The sequence below is a fragment of the Artemia franciscana genome, chromosome 1 (assembly GCF_032884065.1).
Source record: "Artemia franciscana chromosome 1, ASM3288406v1, whole genome shotgun sequence".
Lineage (NCBI taxonomy): Eukaryota > Metazoa > Arthropoda > Branchiopoda > Anostraca > Artemiidae > Artemia > Artemia franciscana.
In genome coordinates, this window is record NC_088863.1 from 31,735,444 (window position 1) to 31,751,334 (window position 15,891).

Below are 15,891 nucleotides of genomic sequence, written 5' to 3' on the forward strand. Positions count from 1 at the left end.
CATTATTTCATTAAGGAGGGGGAGAGGGACATTATTCATTTGCTGTGGTTTCACTTCTATTTTTTACACATTGGTGTATTTGTTTTACTTTGATACTTCTGGCGTACTCCACAATATTCAAGAAAAGAACGATAAAGTGTTTTTATTTACACGTAAATGAGTGCTTTTCCGGGTATAATTTCCCCGATTATTTTGGTTTCCCAGTTTTTTTGGAGCAGACAACTTGTAATCATGATAACCTTGCCGATGTAGTTAAACGGGTCACTGAGAAAAAAATTCTATGATGTATATAAATAAAGCGACATTGAACTATCAATGTTTAGGGATAAATAACGATTATGACCAATAAAGGCTATAACCAGCACAATAAGTACAAGATGGAAAATATCTTTATACAAAATACAATTCAGTTTGAAAAAAATAATACATTATGAAGTTGTATTTGAAATTTGATTTTCTAGCTTACAATTTATTCCATAATTGTAATAATAAAAGGCTTACTGATAGGAAGAGCTTCCGATTCAACTAAAACGTTAATTTCATTTTGTTGTACATTATCACAGAAACAAGTTGAATTGTCCGAGCACCAAAGGCTAGGCTTTTCAGGTGTTTGTAAAGGTGGGACGAAACTCCACGTTTCGCTCGTCTGTGTCGACAAAAGAGGGATGCCTGCTGGAAAAAATATACGTCTTATCATATTGTATAAAATGTGCCAGGGATAGATTAGCTTATTCAACACAAAGCAAAGAATCTTAAGAGGGACCAGAATTGTTTTTCTTCGGGGGAGGGGAGGGCTGACAAAAGTGTTTTTATACCGTAATATACGATAACCACCCGTTAAACATAGTTCATCCGACGAGAATGCCTATAAAAAATCTTCATTGTTGGAAGAAAGTCCCTTATCCTTGTCGCTCCAATTAAAGAGTGGTATTTATTCACTGAAGGCTCTGTTAGCTTCCAGCACAAGCAAGATACTTAACCACTACAGGGAAACCGCTAAAGGCATTCCCAATTCTTAACCATATTCCCAAGATTTACCGACCTTCAGCCTCTCAACCTGCATCATTCTATGATCCAAATGCCAAATAAAAACACTAGGTCCATAATATTTCTTGAAGCAATTTGTTTTGGCTGTATTAAATATGGTCCTTTATATTTGTGCTAATTACTATTTATTTATTGCAAATACTTCCTTTTCTCTTGAAAAAAAAAACTGCGCCAATTATTCACTCGAAGTAAAAAATGATCTTGCCAGAGCGAATAAAGCTGTTTTGCTAAGAGACACTTCTGTCCTATTTGGCAAAAGTAGCAATATATAAATGCCAAGAAAAGGTTTAGGAACGTTGCATGATTTAATGCCATTTCATCAAGTTAGTGTTGTTTTTTATATAATTTCTCCAAGAGCTTGAAATAAATTTGGCTGGTGACCCAGTCAAACAGTTCGTGGTAACGAACTATATGTAAGGAGCGACCCTAATGAATGGTAACCGAAACTGTAAAAACGGAATTTTGATACCAATAGGTACATCAAAAGAATCGGATTTTAATGCCGATTTTAAATTTATAAGTTTCATCGAGTTTAAACTTACCCATCAAAAGTTATGAGCCTGTGAAAATTTGCCTTATTTTCGAAAAAGGAGGGAACACCCCTATAAGTCCTAGAATCTGAATGGAAATCACACCATAAGATTCAGCGTATCCGATAACCCCTACTGCAGAGATCTCAAGCTTTTATCGCAAAAATGTGGAATTTTGTATTTTTTGTCAGAAGAAAGATCGCGGATGCGTCTATATTTGTTTATTTGTTGTTTTTTCCCCAGGGGTGATCGTATCGACCTAGAAGAATTAGAATGTAGCGAGAGGGCTCATTGTAACGGAAATTAAAAGTTCTAGTGCTCTTCTTCAGTGATCAAAAATTGGAGGGCAACTAGGCCCCTTCCCGCGTTCACTTTTTTCTCAAATTCACCGGATCCAAATTTTGAGATAGCCATTTTGTCCACCATAGTCAAAAAATGTAATAACTATGTCTTTGAGGACGACTTGATCCCCCCCACAGTCCCCGGGGGGAAGGCTGCAAGTTATGAACTTTTCCTATTGTTTACATATAGTATTGGTTATTGGGAAGTATAGACACGTTTTTAGGGGGAATTTTTCTGGTGGGGATGGCAAGGGTTACGTGGGAGGATCTTTCCACGAAGGAATTTATCACTGGGGAAGAGAATTTCCATGAAGGGGTCGCTGGAATCCCCAGCATTATTTAAAAACAATGAGAAGTTAAATTAAAAAAACAAGTTTTTTCAGCAGAAAGTAAGGAGCAACATTAAAACTTAAAACGAACAGGAATTATTACGTATATTTGGGGGTTTGTCCCATCCTCAATACCTTACTCTTTACGCTAAAACATTTTTAGTCATCTCAAAAGAGCTATTTATTCTAATTAAACGGCCTTCGTGATTCAGGGGTCATTCTTAAAGAATTGGAACAAAATTCGAACTTTAGTATAAAAAGCGAGGTATTGACGAGGGGGCGAACCCCCCTCATATACGCAATAAAAATATACGAATATAGAGGTTCGTTACGTAAGTTAATTCGTGAGTCACGTATATATATCACTAGTAAAAACGTTCGTTAATAAAATTAAAAGTTCTAGTGACCTTTTTAAGTAACCAAAAAAATTGGAGGGCAACTGGACCCCCTCCCGCGTTTCTGTTGTCTCAGAATTGTCCGAACAAAACTTTGGCAAAGTCATTTCGCCAAAAAAAGCAAACACTAATATGACTATTGCTATTGCATCGATATTACCATGACAAGGAGTAGATATGATATGTAACAAACCCACGGGGGGTGGGGGATTATTAAGACCCCGTACCCCCTCCCCTTGGATGAAATCATGGTTCAGATAGCAAATAATCTTTGTAATAAGTGTTTTTATCGTTTAAGATCTTCTTAAAAATTTAACTGAATACTCAAAATGGTACACTCGAAATGATGTACTCGAATATGATGAAAGAAAACGTCTTAATTTTGTGTTTCAAAGTCTTCAAACAAAACCTCAAACAAGTTTACTGTTATTCCGATAGAAACAAAGGACGTTACAATACATCTGGAGGTAGGCTGCATCTGAAATCCTGTAATTGTTATTAATTTCATAAGTTATCCAGGAAAACGTAACTTCAAAGAATAAAATTATGCTATAATGAGCTCTATATTCCACATTAGCCTGTTTCTAATCTTCCTTCTTTTCCGAAACTCATGTTAGAAATATTTATTAAAAAAAAAACAATAAAGCAAAATTATACAGTGAATGGGTTTCTTTTATGTAAAGTTTATAATTATATTTCATGGGCTGAAAATACATGGAATTTCTTTTATTGGGAGAACTTTCAACGCAGATATACAGTTCTTTTGCCCATTAGCAACGATTTCTAGTATTCCGGTTTGGTTACGAGCTCGACCCAAAAAAACAATAAAGCAAAAAAAAACCTTTTACAGAATAATTTAGAGAAATAACCTGGATCGGTGGAGTCGAATTTAAACTCCTTTTCCTTGGATTCTCCAACACCTTTTGATGATTTCCAATATCTTAGTAACCGGTCAGATGCTTCAGAAGATCCTTTGAGGTAATCCACTGGAAAATAAAGCGTAATCCGATTTTAAATAGAAAAACTACACATATGAAAAAAGTAGCATCTAGGATAAGATTCTGCGGTGTTTCAAGCTTTTGGTATACAATTAACCGATAAATCTATATTTTTTCACGGTAGCCGAACCGAAGCGCCGCGGTTTTCAAAAGACATTACACTAAATTTGTCAACACATGTTTATGCTCCTTTCACCAGATGTAAACATTCTGGATGCAGTGTTTCCGCTTCAACTAATTTTTCGGGAGAAGTACCGAAATCCCAATCCCTTGCCCCCGACAATTTACGAGATACCTAAAATCTCTAATGTTTTATAGATTCTTTTAAAAGAAAGGGTTAACACTGGCTGGATGATAGGCTCTTTCTGCTATCCCAGTAGCTCATTCAATTCTCATCTTTTCGTTTGTTATTCTCAAGTCACGCGGGGGCTACATGATTTTACGAAGTTTATTTTTTGAATTTTTGATATTATTCAAATTCTCGGATGTTAATTTTCCTTATTTGAGCCTCATAGTGAAAGAACAATAAATAATTGCTCAGTTAAGGTGGATCTCCGAGGTTTGAAGCCAATGCTATTTTCCTATAGCAGTGAAATGCGTATTAACAGCAGACACGAGCAGATTCTTTGATGAAAAAATTATTGTGGCTTCGTTGAAAGCTTTAACATGAATAGGCCGAACAAATTCGCATTCTTATTCTTTAGAGCTTCATAAAAAATTAATTAGTGGGGACACCTCTAATTTTTAAAAGTAGTAATAAAATTACTTTTAGAAGATGTAGAGAATTGTAAAGTAGCCTCTCGATTTGCCACAAGATTTCAAAATTTTTGGCCGTGAATTTTTTTTTTATTATCATCAGTTTCCTTTAAAATTTGCTATTTAAGATATCCTTCCATTACTATTTAAAAGAGTTGTACTAATTATACAGCCTTGATTTTTGTGTCATTTTGTAGATCTTATACTGATTAATAATCCCAAAGATTCTTAAGTTTGTAGTTATAAGAGATGATTTTTAGCAATAATTCTTAGTATTCAAGATTTTCTCCTTTCTCATTGGCTTAAGCACTCCTTGAGGGGTTTGCCAGAATATCATTAAGAATGTTGACATCTCCTTATTATTACGACCAGATTTAAAAGGAAGTTGAAAACATGTATAATTGGCAACAACACCTTGAGGCAATATCATTTTTAACACCTCATACGAATGGGAATTTGTTGGGTTACACAGCTGTTACAAAGCAGATAAAATTATTGGCCTTTAAAAGTAAAGAAACACCGATTGTAGGCCTATAAAATGTATGAACATTATTTTTAAAAAGAACATCATTCTTAAAAACATATCATTTTAAACATTATTGGCCTTAAAAAGTAAAGAAACACCGATTGTAGACCTATAAAATGTATGAACATTATTTTTAAAAAGAACATTATTCTTAAAAACAAATCATTTTAAACATTATTGGCTTTTAAAAGTAAAGAAACACCGATTGTAGACCTATAAAATGTATGAACGTTATTTTTAAAAAGAACATTATTCTTAAAAACACATCATTTTAAACATTATTGGCCTTTAAAAGTAAAGAAACACCGATTGTACGCCTATAAAGTGTATAAACTTTATTTTTAAAAAGAACAATATTCTTAAAGACACATTTTTTTAAACATTATTGGCCTTTAAAAGTAAAGAAACACTGATTGTAGGCCTTTAAAATGTATGAACATTATTTTTAAAAAGAAAGTTATTCTTAAAAAGAACATTATTCTTAAAAACACATTATTTTAAACATTATCGGCCTTTAAAGGTAAAGAAATAGCGATTTTAGGCCTATAAAATGTATGAATATTATTTTAAAAAAAGAACGTTATTCTTTAAAACACATTATTTTAAACATTATTGGCTCTTAAAAGTAAAGAAACGCCGATTGTAGGCCTATAAAATATACGAACATTATTTTTTTCATCTAAAGTTGTAAGATATTCGTCCATTTTAGTTCCACGGGATCTCATTTTATTCCCAATAGTGCCGTATCTTAGAATATTTTGGTTTTTCCCCAACATCTCATATAGTTGACGATTTATAGGCTCGTTCATAAATGACTGATTACCCCGGTTTGGAACCGCGGTAATCATATACTTTGCTTTACGGAGTTAAAGTCATATGTTCCTGAAGGTACATAATAAACATTGGGCAATCTTGCCCTGGGGTCATAAATACAGGTAAGGGAGGAAGGAAACCTCTTAGGGGTATTTAGTAAATTTTTGAATCTACTTATATTTATATACTATTCGTCAAAAACAAGAGCTAAGAGCTCATATGGCACTTGTGACGAGCTCAAGAGGAGCCAAGAGCCAAGAGCTCATGTGATATGAGCTCTATTAAAATTCTAAGAATCAATAGCTTGCTTTAAGAGAAAAATCAAAGGCTTAATGCCGGTCGGGATTTAAAACAAGAGCTCTGAGACACGAGGTCCTTCTAACTATCAAAATTCATTAAGATCCGATCGCCCACTTGTAAGTTAAAAATACCTCAATTTTTCTAATTTTTCCTCTCCCTTCAGCCCCCAAGATGGTCAAATCGGGGAAAACAACTGTAAAGACTCAATTAGTGCAGCTCTCTGACATGCCTACCAATTTTCATCGTCCTAGCACGTCCGGAAGCGCCAAAATCACCAAAGCACTGAACCACACCACCTAAGTCCTTCAAGGAAAGCGGATCCAGTCCGGTTACGTCAATTACGTATCTACGGCGTTTATAAGCGTTTTCCAAGTTTTCTGGTTTCCCCCTCCAACTCCCCCCCAATTTCAATAGATCTGGTCGGTATTTAAAAGAAGAGCTTTGAGACATGAGTTTTTTTTAATTATCAGATTTTATTAAGATCCGGTCACCCATTCTTAAGTTAAAAACACTTCAATTTTTCTAATTTTTCCAAATTAACAACTTCCAGCTCCCCCAAAGAGAACGGATCCATACCAATAATGTCAATCGTATCTAAAGCTTGTGCTTATTCTTCCCATCAAGTTTCATTCCAATCTCTCCACTCTAAGCGTTTTCCAAGATTTCCGGTTTCCAAGGTTTCTGTTTTTCCCTCCAACCCTCTATATCCTTGGATCCAATTCGAATTTAAAATGGATTATCTGAGACATAAGATTCTTCTATATATTAAGTTTCATTAAGATCCTATCACCCATTTGTAAGATACCTCGATTTTCACGTTTTCCAAGAATTCCGGTTTCCCCCTCCAGCTCCCTTCAATGTCATCGGATCTGGTCGGGATTTAAAATGAGAGTTTTAAAGCACAAGATCCTTCTAGATATCAAATTTCATTAAGATCTGAACACCCATTCGGAAGTTACAAATACCTCATTTTTTATAATTTTACCGAATTACTCCCCCCCCCACTCCACCAAAGAGAGCAGATCCGAGCCGGTTATGTCAGTCACCTATCTTGGACGTGTGCTTATTCGTTCCACCAAGTTTCATCCTGATCTCTCCGCTTTAAGCGTTTTCCAATATTTCCCCCCCCCCCTAATGACACTGGATCTGGTAGGGATTTAAAATGGGAGATCTGGGTTTCGAGCTCCTTCTAAATATGAAATTTCATTAAGGTACGATCGCTCTTTCATAAGTTAAAACACCTAATTTTGTGTATTTTTTTTAGAATTAACCCTCCCCCTCCCCCCAACTCCCCTAAAGAGAGCAGATCCGTTCCGGCTATGTCAATCCCGTTTCTAGGACTTGTGCTTATTTTTACCATCAAGTTTCATCACGACCCCTATACTCTAAGCGTTTTCTGAGACATGCTATCCTTGGAAATATCAAATTTCAATAAGGTCCAATCTCTCCTTCGTAAGTTGAAAATACCTTATTTTTTTATTTTTCAGAATTAACCCTCCTCTTCCCAACTCTCCCGAAGAGAGCAGATCCGTTCCAGTTGCGTCAATCTCATATCTAGGACTTACGATGGTTTTTACCACCAAGTTTCATTCCGATCCCCCCACTCTATGCGTTTCCCATAATTTTTGGTTCCCCCTTCCAGTTTTCCCCCAATATCACCGGATCCGTTCGGAATTTAAAATAAGAGCTATGAGACACGATATCCTTCCAAACATCAAATTTCATTGATATCTGATGACTCTTTCCTAAGTTAAAAATACCTCATTTTTTCTAATTTGTCGGAATTAACCCTCCCCCCCAACTCCACCAAAGAGAGTGGATCCGTCCAGTTACGTCAATCATGTATCTACGATATTTGCTTATTCTACCCACCAAGTTTTATCCCGATATCTTCACTCTAATCATTTTCCAAGATTTTTGGTTTCCCCCTCCGCCTCTGGCTACTGTCACCAGATCTTGCCAGGGTTTGTAACAAGAGTGCTGAAGCACAAGATCCTTCTAAATATAAAGTTTCATTAAGATCTTATCACCCGTCCATAAATTACAAATACCTCATTTTTCTAATTTTTCCAAGTTACCCTCCCCCCAACTCTCCGAAAGAGTGCGGATCTGGTCCAGTTACGGCGGTTACGTATCTTGGATGTGTGCTTATTCTTCCCACCAAATTTCATCCTGACCTCTTCACTCTGAGTGTTTTCCAAGATTTCTGGTCCCGCCCCCACAACTCCCCCCCAATGAAACTGGATTCAGTCAGATCTAAAATAAAAGATCTGAGTTGCAAGATCCTTCTAAATATGAGATTTCATTAAGATTCGATCACTCCTTCGTAACTTAAAAATACCTCATTTTTTCGAATTAACCGTCCCTCCACTCCCCCCTACAGACGGCCGAGTCGGATAAATGATTATTTCTAATTTAATCTTGTCAGGTACTGATTTTTCTCATTTTTCACAATTAACCCCCCTCCCTACTTCTCCAAAGAGAGCGGACCCATTCCGAATATGTCAATCACGTATCTAGGATTTGTTCTCATTTTTTCCACCAAGTTTCAAACCGGTCTTTTTTTCTGAATTAACCGTCTCCCCACTCCCCACAGATGATCGAATTGGGAAAACGACTATTTCTAATTTAATCTAGTCTGGTTCCTGATACGCCTGCCAAATTTCATCGTCCTAGCTTATCTGGAAGTGACTAAACTAGCAAAACAGGGAAAGACAGACAGACAGACTGACAGAATTTACGATCACTATATGTTACTTTGTAAATACAAAGTGCCACAAAAACTTACTAATACCACAGAAATTTACGAAACTTTTTCTAAGACCTTTTAAGCCCTGGAAGCAAGAGATAAATTAGGGTCTAACTCGGTGTCTTCAAGTATCGCCCTGATTTACGAACAATTAGCTACAACTGAAGCCCAGCTGGAGAAAATAAGAAGTCATCTGCTGGAAAATATAACCAATCAAACAGTTCGTGGTAACGAACTGTAGTAAGGAGCGACCCGGCTTAATAGTAACCGAAACTCTAAAAAATGGAATTTTGATACCAATAGTTACATCGAAAGAATCGCATTTTAATGCTGATTTTAAATATATAAGTTTCATCAAGACCAGTTATACCCATCGAAAGTTACAAGCCTGAGAAAATTTGCCTCATTTTAGAAAATAGGGGGAAACACCCCCTAAAAGTCATACAATCTTAACACCATCAGATTCAGCGTATCAAAGAACCATAGAGTAGAAGTTTCAAGCTCCTATCTACAAAAATGTGAAATTTCGCTTTTTTTTACCAGAAGACAGATCACGGATGCGTGTTTATTTGTTTGTTTTTTTTTTTTTTTTTTCCTTTTTTTGGGGGGTGATCTTATCGACTGAGTGGTCCTAGAATGTCGCAAGAAGGCTAATTCTTATGGAAATTAAAAGTTCTAGTGCCCTTTTTAAGTGACCAAAAAAACTGGAGGGCACCTACTCCCCCTCCCACACTCATTTTTTCCCAAAAGTCACCGGATCAAAATTCTGCGATAGCCATTCTATTCACCATCGTCGAAAAACCTAATAACTATGTCTTTAGGGACGTCTCACTCCCCCGCAGTCCCCGTGGGAGGGGCTGCAAGTCACAAACTTTGACCTGTGTTTACATATAGCAATGGTTACTGGGAAGTGTACAGACGTTTTCAGGGGGATTTTTTTGGTTTAGGGGGGGATTTGAGGGGGGAGGGTTACATGGGAGGATATTTCCATGGAGAAACCTCTCATGGGGGAAGTGAATTTCAATTAAGGTGGCGCAAGATTTTCGAGCATTATTTGAAAAAACAATGAAAAAATAAATATGAAAAGTTTGTTTCTACTGAAAGTAAGGAGCAACATTAAAACTTAAAACGAACAAAAATTATTATGCATATCAGGGGTTTACCTTCTCGTTATACCTCACTCTTTACGCTAAAGTATTTTTAGTAATTTCAACTATTTATTCTACGGTCTTTGTGATTCAGAGGTCATTCTTAAGGAATTGGGACAAAATCTAAGCTTTAATGTAAAGAGCGAGGTATCGACGAGGGTTGAACCCCCTCATATACGCAATAAAAACATACGGATATAGAAGTTCGTTACGTAAGTTCATTCGTAAGTACGTATATTTTTTGCCAATGAAAACGTTTGTAAAAAATTAAAAGTTCTAGTTGCTTTTTTAAGTGATCAAAAACTTGGAGTGCAACAAGGCCTCCTCCCTCGCTCCTTTTTCTCAAAATATTCCGATTAATTGCAATTAATTCATATGCAAATATCGCTTTAATTATTATGTGCGGAGAGCCAAGATCAAAACATGCATTAATTCAAAAACGTCCAGAAATTAAATAAAAAACAAGCTTTTTTAAATGAAAGTAAGGAGCAACATTAAAGCTTAAAACGAACAGAAATTACTCCGCATATGAAAGGGACTTTTCCTCCTCAACGCCCCACTCGTTACGCTAAAGTTTCTTACTGTTTTAAAAATAAAGTTAATAGAAAGAGTCAAACTTTAGCGTAAAGAGCGGGGCGTTAGGAGGAAAAGCCCCTATCATATACGGAGTAATTTCTGTTCGTTTTAAGTTTTAATGTTGCTCCTTACTTTCATTTACTTTCAGTTACTGAAAAGTTCAATGATCCAAATTCACTGAAAAAAGAAGGTACTGAACTGATAATCAGCCAGGTTTATGATTCAGTCACGCTCGAGTTTAATCCCTAGTTTGCAAAAATTGAGCAGGCTCTACTGGGTAGTCTGAGATTTCAAACTGAAAATTTGTAGGAGAGAATTGGTCGAATAGAAAAAAAGCTTGATAATTATGATCCATGATTGATAGCCTTGTATTTCATGGGTTAAAGTAGTTACCTGGTGTAGACACTCATACGACGATATCTAATATTATAAATAGCAAAATGTCTGTGATGGGCTCTTTACTTTATTTAGTTTACGTGAACATGATGCACGTTTATCTAAAGGATACATATATTACTAACATTATTGCTAACAAAATTTGCAAAATCTGCAGATAATTTAATAGCTAAAGCTCATATTACTCTCAAAAGATTAGAGATGTTTACAAGTTTAAGTTTGCTGTGTGTGAATGTAAAGAAAAATTTTTACTGACATTCTGTGGAGTGGGTGATTCTGTTGATGTATTCAGTAAAGTTCTATTTGGTGAAAAACCTATTTTACAAGCTATATCACTGCGGTACCTCGGCTTCCATATTGATTCTAATCTATCGTAGAAGCATCATAGCGACATTATCTCCACCAAAGTTGCACTTGGAGTTGGCATCCTCAAAAGATTGAAGCATATTCTGCCGGAACATAGTCTTCGCACGATATATTTTGCAATAATCTACCCATATATCATACGGATGTTTAGTCTGGAGAAGCAATTTTTATGTTAATTACAAGCTAAATGGTTTTCTCATAGTTTTGATCGGACGATTTCGCTTAAAAAAGGGGGTGGGAGAGGAGGCCTAGTTACCTCCCAATTTTTGGTTACTTAAAAATACAACTAGATTTGTTTTATTTTTTTACAAACGTTTTTGTTAGTAATATACATTCGTACCTTACGAATTAGCTTATGCAACGAACTTATATAATTGTATATTTTTATTGTGAGGGGGTTTGCCCCCTCGTCAATACCTCGTTCTTTACAATAAAGCTTGAATTTTGTCCCAAATCTTTCAGAATGACCCTTGAATAACAAAGGCCGTAGAATAACTAGTTAGAGTTATATAAAATACTTTAGCGTAAAGAGCAAGGTATTGTGGAAGAGATGAACCCCCTTGCATAAGTAATATTTTATGTTCGTTTTAAGTTTTAATGTTGATCATTACTTCCAGTTCAAAAAAAAAAAAATTTTCTCATTGTCTTTTTGTAAATGATGCTAGAAAATCCTACGACCCCTTCATGGAAATTCTCTTCCCTCATGAAAAATTCCTGCATGGAAAGATCCTCCCACTCAACTTGCCCCCCCCCCAACCCACCCTAAACCCAACACAAAATAAGTCCCCTCCGAAACGTCTGTACACTTCATAGTTAACAACTATTATGTGTTAACAATGGTCAAAGTTTATAAGTTGCCGCCCCTCCCCCGGGAACTGTGGTGGATTTAGTCATCCCCAAAGACATAGTTATTAGGTTTTTGACTAAGTTAAACACAATGGCTATCTCAAAATTTTGATCCGGTGACCTTGGAGAAAAATGTGTATTGGAGGGGGTCTCGGTGCCCTCCAATTTTTTGGTCACTTAAAAGGGACACTATAACTTAATTTACGTTAGAATGAACCCTCTTGCGACATTCTAGGACAACTAAGTCGATACGATCACCCCTGAGGAAAAAAAACAAAAAATACGCACCCGTTATCAAAAATACAAAATTCCACCATTTTTATGATAGGGGCTTGAAACTTCTACAGTAGGTTCCTCGGATATACTGACTCTGATGGTGTGATTTTTTTAAGATTCTGTGACTTTTAGAGGGTATTTCCGCCTATTTTCTAAAATAAGGCAACTTATATATTTAAAATTAGCATTAAAATGCAATTCTTTTGATGTAACTATTTGTATCAAAACTTTGTTTTTTAGAGTTTTGGTCACTATTGAGCCTAGTCGCTTCTTACTACAGTTTGTTACCACGAACTGTTTGAAATAGTAACTTGTAAATGAATAAAGTAATACATTCTACTATAACGTTGAGATAGAACTTACTAATGTCCCGGGTTTTCCCGTCCCTTTTTTGTTTTTGTATTTTTTTTTCTGCCCATCGTGAAAATTCAAATGCTAAACTGTTATCTGACTTGTAATCAACCAAATTCAAATGGTCAGCTGTTACCAATTAGACATGTGAAAAATCTAAATTCCCTTTAAATCCGGTCTTAATGTTCAGGGAAAGTCAACAGTCTTTAGATATTCTGGTACAACCCTCAAGGAGCAATTAAGCCAATGAGAAAGGAGGAAATCTCGTAACGTATTTCAATGTTATTGGAAATAGAATTTGCTTTCAACCTAGGAGATTGACCTTAAGATCTGTTTATTCCCTAGTCCCTCTATCCTCCTTGGAGTCATTTTCTGTAGAAGAAACAAAAAACCTTTATTAGGATCAATTTTTCTTAACTTTACTGACGACTGTAAATGCAACACATTGGATTTCCTACAAAAACCAGAGGAAAATGTCCCGCCTTAAATCACCTTAAATTCCATTATGTGGGCATAGAAGGATTGTTCCTGGTGGAATGCCTTCAAGTATCGAATCATTTATGTTGACAATAGATGTTTTGGAATTTCTAACTGATAAAACTAGCATTTTGCCAGTTTCCTCGAAATTTAGGCCTGGATAACTATCAACTTTCACAACATCCACACCAAATTAAATAATTCTGATAATTCTTTTTTTAAGGTTGATTGGAAAGGCGAACACCAGCCATGTTGTAGTTATAACATAAAAAGCAGTAAGCACTAAGAGGGTGCTAGAAAGAATGCAGAATCTCTCTGCCTCCTTCCAAGTGTATCTGACGATTCCATCTCTACAAAACATTTGGAGAGGCACATTTTCAAGCACTCTGACATCTAGATACTTGAACATAAATCAGGGCATTAAGTACTATACTTATATTTTAACGGTATTTGTTATGCCTTATTCTGACAAAGAAGCTTACCATCCAATATTTTTTTTTCTCACAATGAAACTGTTTGATTCTAATAACAAAATGATTATTGAAATTATGTCGGACGGAGAAATAATGGTGCCTACCAGTGCTACATCGCTAGATACGGAAAAAGCACCGAACACAACCATAGTTCAACATACAACCTTGTGTGTTAATGCTCTGTCCCCTATCCTTATAAGTGCTGACAGGCTTGTTCCAGAGCTAAAAATGATACATTCTGATTTATGTACTATATTGTGGCATTTTTTTTGTATAAGTATTTATAACTTCAATCTTGATATGTTGTTTAATAACGATTTTCTTTAAAAAAGATGTTTGATGTCTTATTAGAAGCTTCCATTTAATCGAAGTTTAGGCTAATAAGAATTACCAAAACTAGTCATGTGGGATGCGTTAGAATGAATAGATGTTTTTTTTTGTTGAGAAGCATAAAAGGACTAGGAGTAACATATAAATTGCAGTCTAAGACCAGGAATAATTCTGCAGAGTTCACCATTCCCTAAACTTGCTAAACTTGCACTTTTCTTGACCATTTGGAACCCACATATTACATTCTGATTACTTAAATCCATCAGACCATCGCTAGGACACAGCTACAATGTAATAAAGAAAAAGAGATGAAAGAACCAATTGACACAGAAACATGATCCAAGATTTCAAGAAGGTCAATCACCTTTTCACTCTCAGACACAGAGTAAAAATTATGAGAAAGCTCTTTTATTCTCTCACGTTTTCTAATATAAAGAGTCTCCGGAAATGTGGCGTAGGGACCCAAATACAACATCGACAGTTCAACGAACCATGGATTTGAAATTCCAAAGGGAATAACGATTAGAATTTTATTACGTTTTTCTTTTCATAATATGAGCTGTCAAAGATATATGGACGTAAGCACTATCCGAAAGAATTACTTGGCAAAAGGATGAATTACTAGGCTTTGCCTTAATGAAACATGACATTTGATAAATTTTCTTTAAGAGTTTATTTTATACCCTGCCGCAAAAGCACGCAGGAGTTGCCCCAGGTTTTGAGAGGGGGAGTCGTGAAAACAGCGAAACAGCAAATATTTGAAAACCATTCGGTAGATAATCACTTTCAAACTATGAAACGGTCAATTTGTTTGCATTTTAAAATGCTTTCTGTGTCAATAGTCAATCTTTATCGTAAATAAAGGGGAGTAAAGAAAGAAAAAGTGAGTGGTAGCCCTCCTCATACACATGGAAATTTATATCTTTTTAAAGTTTAAACGACAGCCATTACTTTCACTCGAAAAAATCTTTTTTTTTGCTGTTTTGATTATCATTTTAGAATGATAAAATAAAGTATCTTAAACGAATATCAAAGACAACTCTTCCTTCATATTTAATATTTCTGAATAACGTACAACGTAACAGAATTAGGAGAATACTTTGAGCATTTAAGCATTAATTCTCCGCACTATCGCTAGCTGGCTGTACACTTGTTATTTATGTCAGTACTATACTTCCACAAATGGGAGTGTAGATTTCTCCCTTTTGAACAAGGTCGTATCCAGGGGGAGGGTTACCGGGTTTGACTCCCTCCCCCAAGATTTTGTCCAAATTTTAAAAACGTAACATAAGTGCTTATAGACAAATTTTTATACGTTTTTAAAGTTCTTTTTGTACCCCCCCCCCCCTGAATAAGAATATTGGATACACCCTTGCCTTGGAAAGACCAAAAAGAACTGGGATTTAATGCTAGTTCAGGAGTAAACTTACTTATGACGTCAGCTGGATTGTAGTGCACTTGAATTGGCAAACCAACTAAAGAGAAGTGTTCCACGATTTCTTTTGCTGGTCCAAAGTAAACAGACTAAAAGAAAATTCGTATGAAAAAAAAAAAAAAAAACAACTTGTAATTATCTACCATAAGGATCAAAAACCCTTCATGATATAAGTTTTGGAACAGGTATGGAAGCGAAATTTTCCTTTTCAAAAAATCAAAGTAAAGTGTTGTCATGCTTGTATATAGCATTATAGCAAACAGGTAACCGGTAGTTGTGGTATGCACGTTTTAACCTTGTAGAGTTCGCTCAATGAATAAAAAACATTGCAGATTTTACTTTCAATAAAGAACAACGATTTCAATACATTTAAGAAGAATCTTTGGAACCCTACTTCATATTTGCTGCTTTTTCAAGTATTTTGTAAAAGAAA

The 15,891-nt window shown here is 35.5% G+C and overlaps 2 protein-coding genes across 6 annotated transcripts in view; one reads left to right on the forward strand and one right to left on the reverse strand.

Moving 5' to 3' along the window:
• Positions 1 to 15,891, reverse strand: part of LOC136028656 (uncharacterized) — a 100,544-nt gene that overhangs the window by 24,570 nt on the left and 60,083 nt on the right. For 3 of the 5 annotated variants that reach the window (XM_065706483.1, XM_065706491.1, XM_065706498.1), the window contains 3 exons: positions 15,454 to 15,547; positions 3,512 to 3,628; positions 502 to 672 (listed from right to left, as the gene is read on the reverse strand). In XM_065706483.1, coding sequence (XP_065562555.1) covers positions 502 to 672; positions 3,512 to 3,628; positions 15,454 to 15,547 — 382 coding nt within the window. The remainder of the gene's footprint in view (positions 1 to 501; positions 673 to 3,511; positions 3,629 to 15,453; positions 15,548 to 15,891) is intronic. The other 2 variants (XM_065706488.1, XM_065706503.1) reach the window with 1 other exon arrangement.
• Positions 11,115 to 15,891, forward strand: part of LOC136028679 (ATP-binding cassette sub-family F member 2-like) — a 335,229-nt gene continuing 330,452 nt past the window's right edge. Inside the window, exon 1 of the mRNA XM_065706514.1 lies at positions 11,115 to 11,120. The gene's annotated coding sequence lies outside the window, so the exon portion shown is untranslated. The remainder of the gene's footprint in view (positions 11,121 to 15,891) is intronic.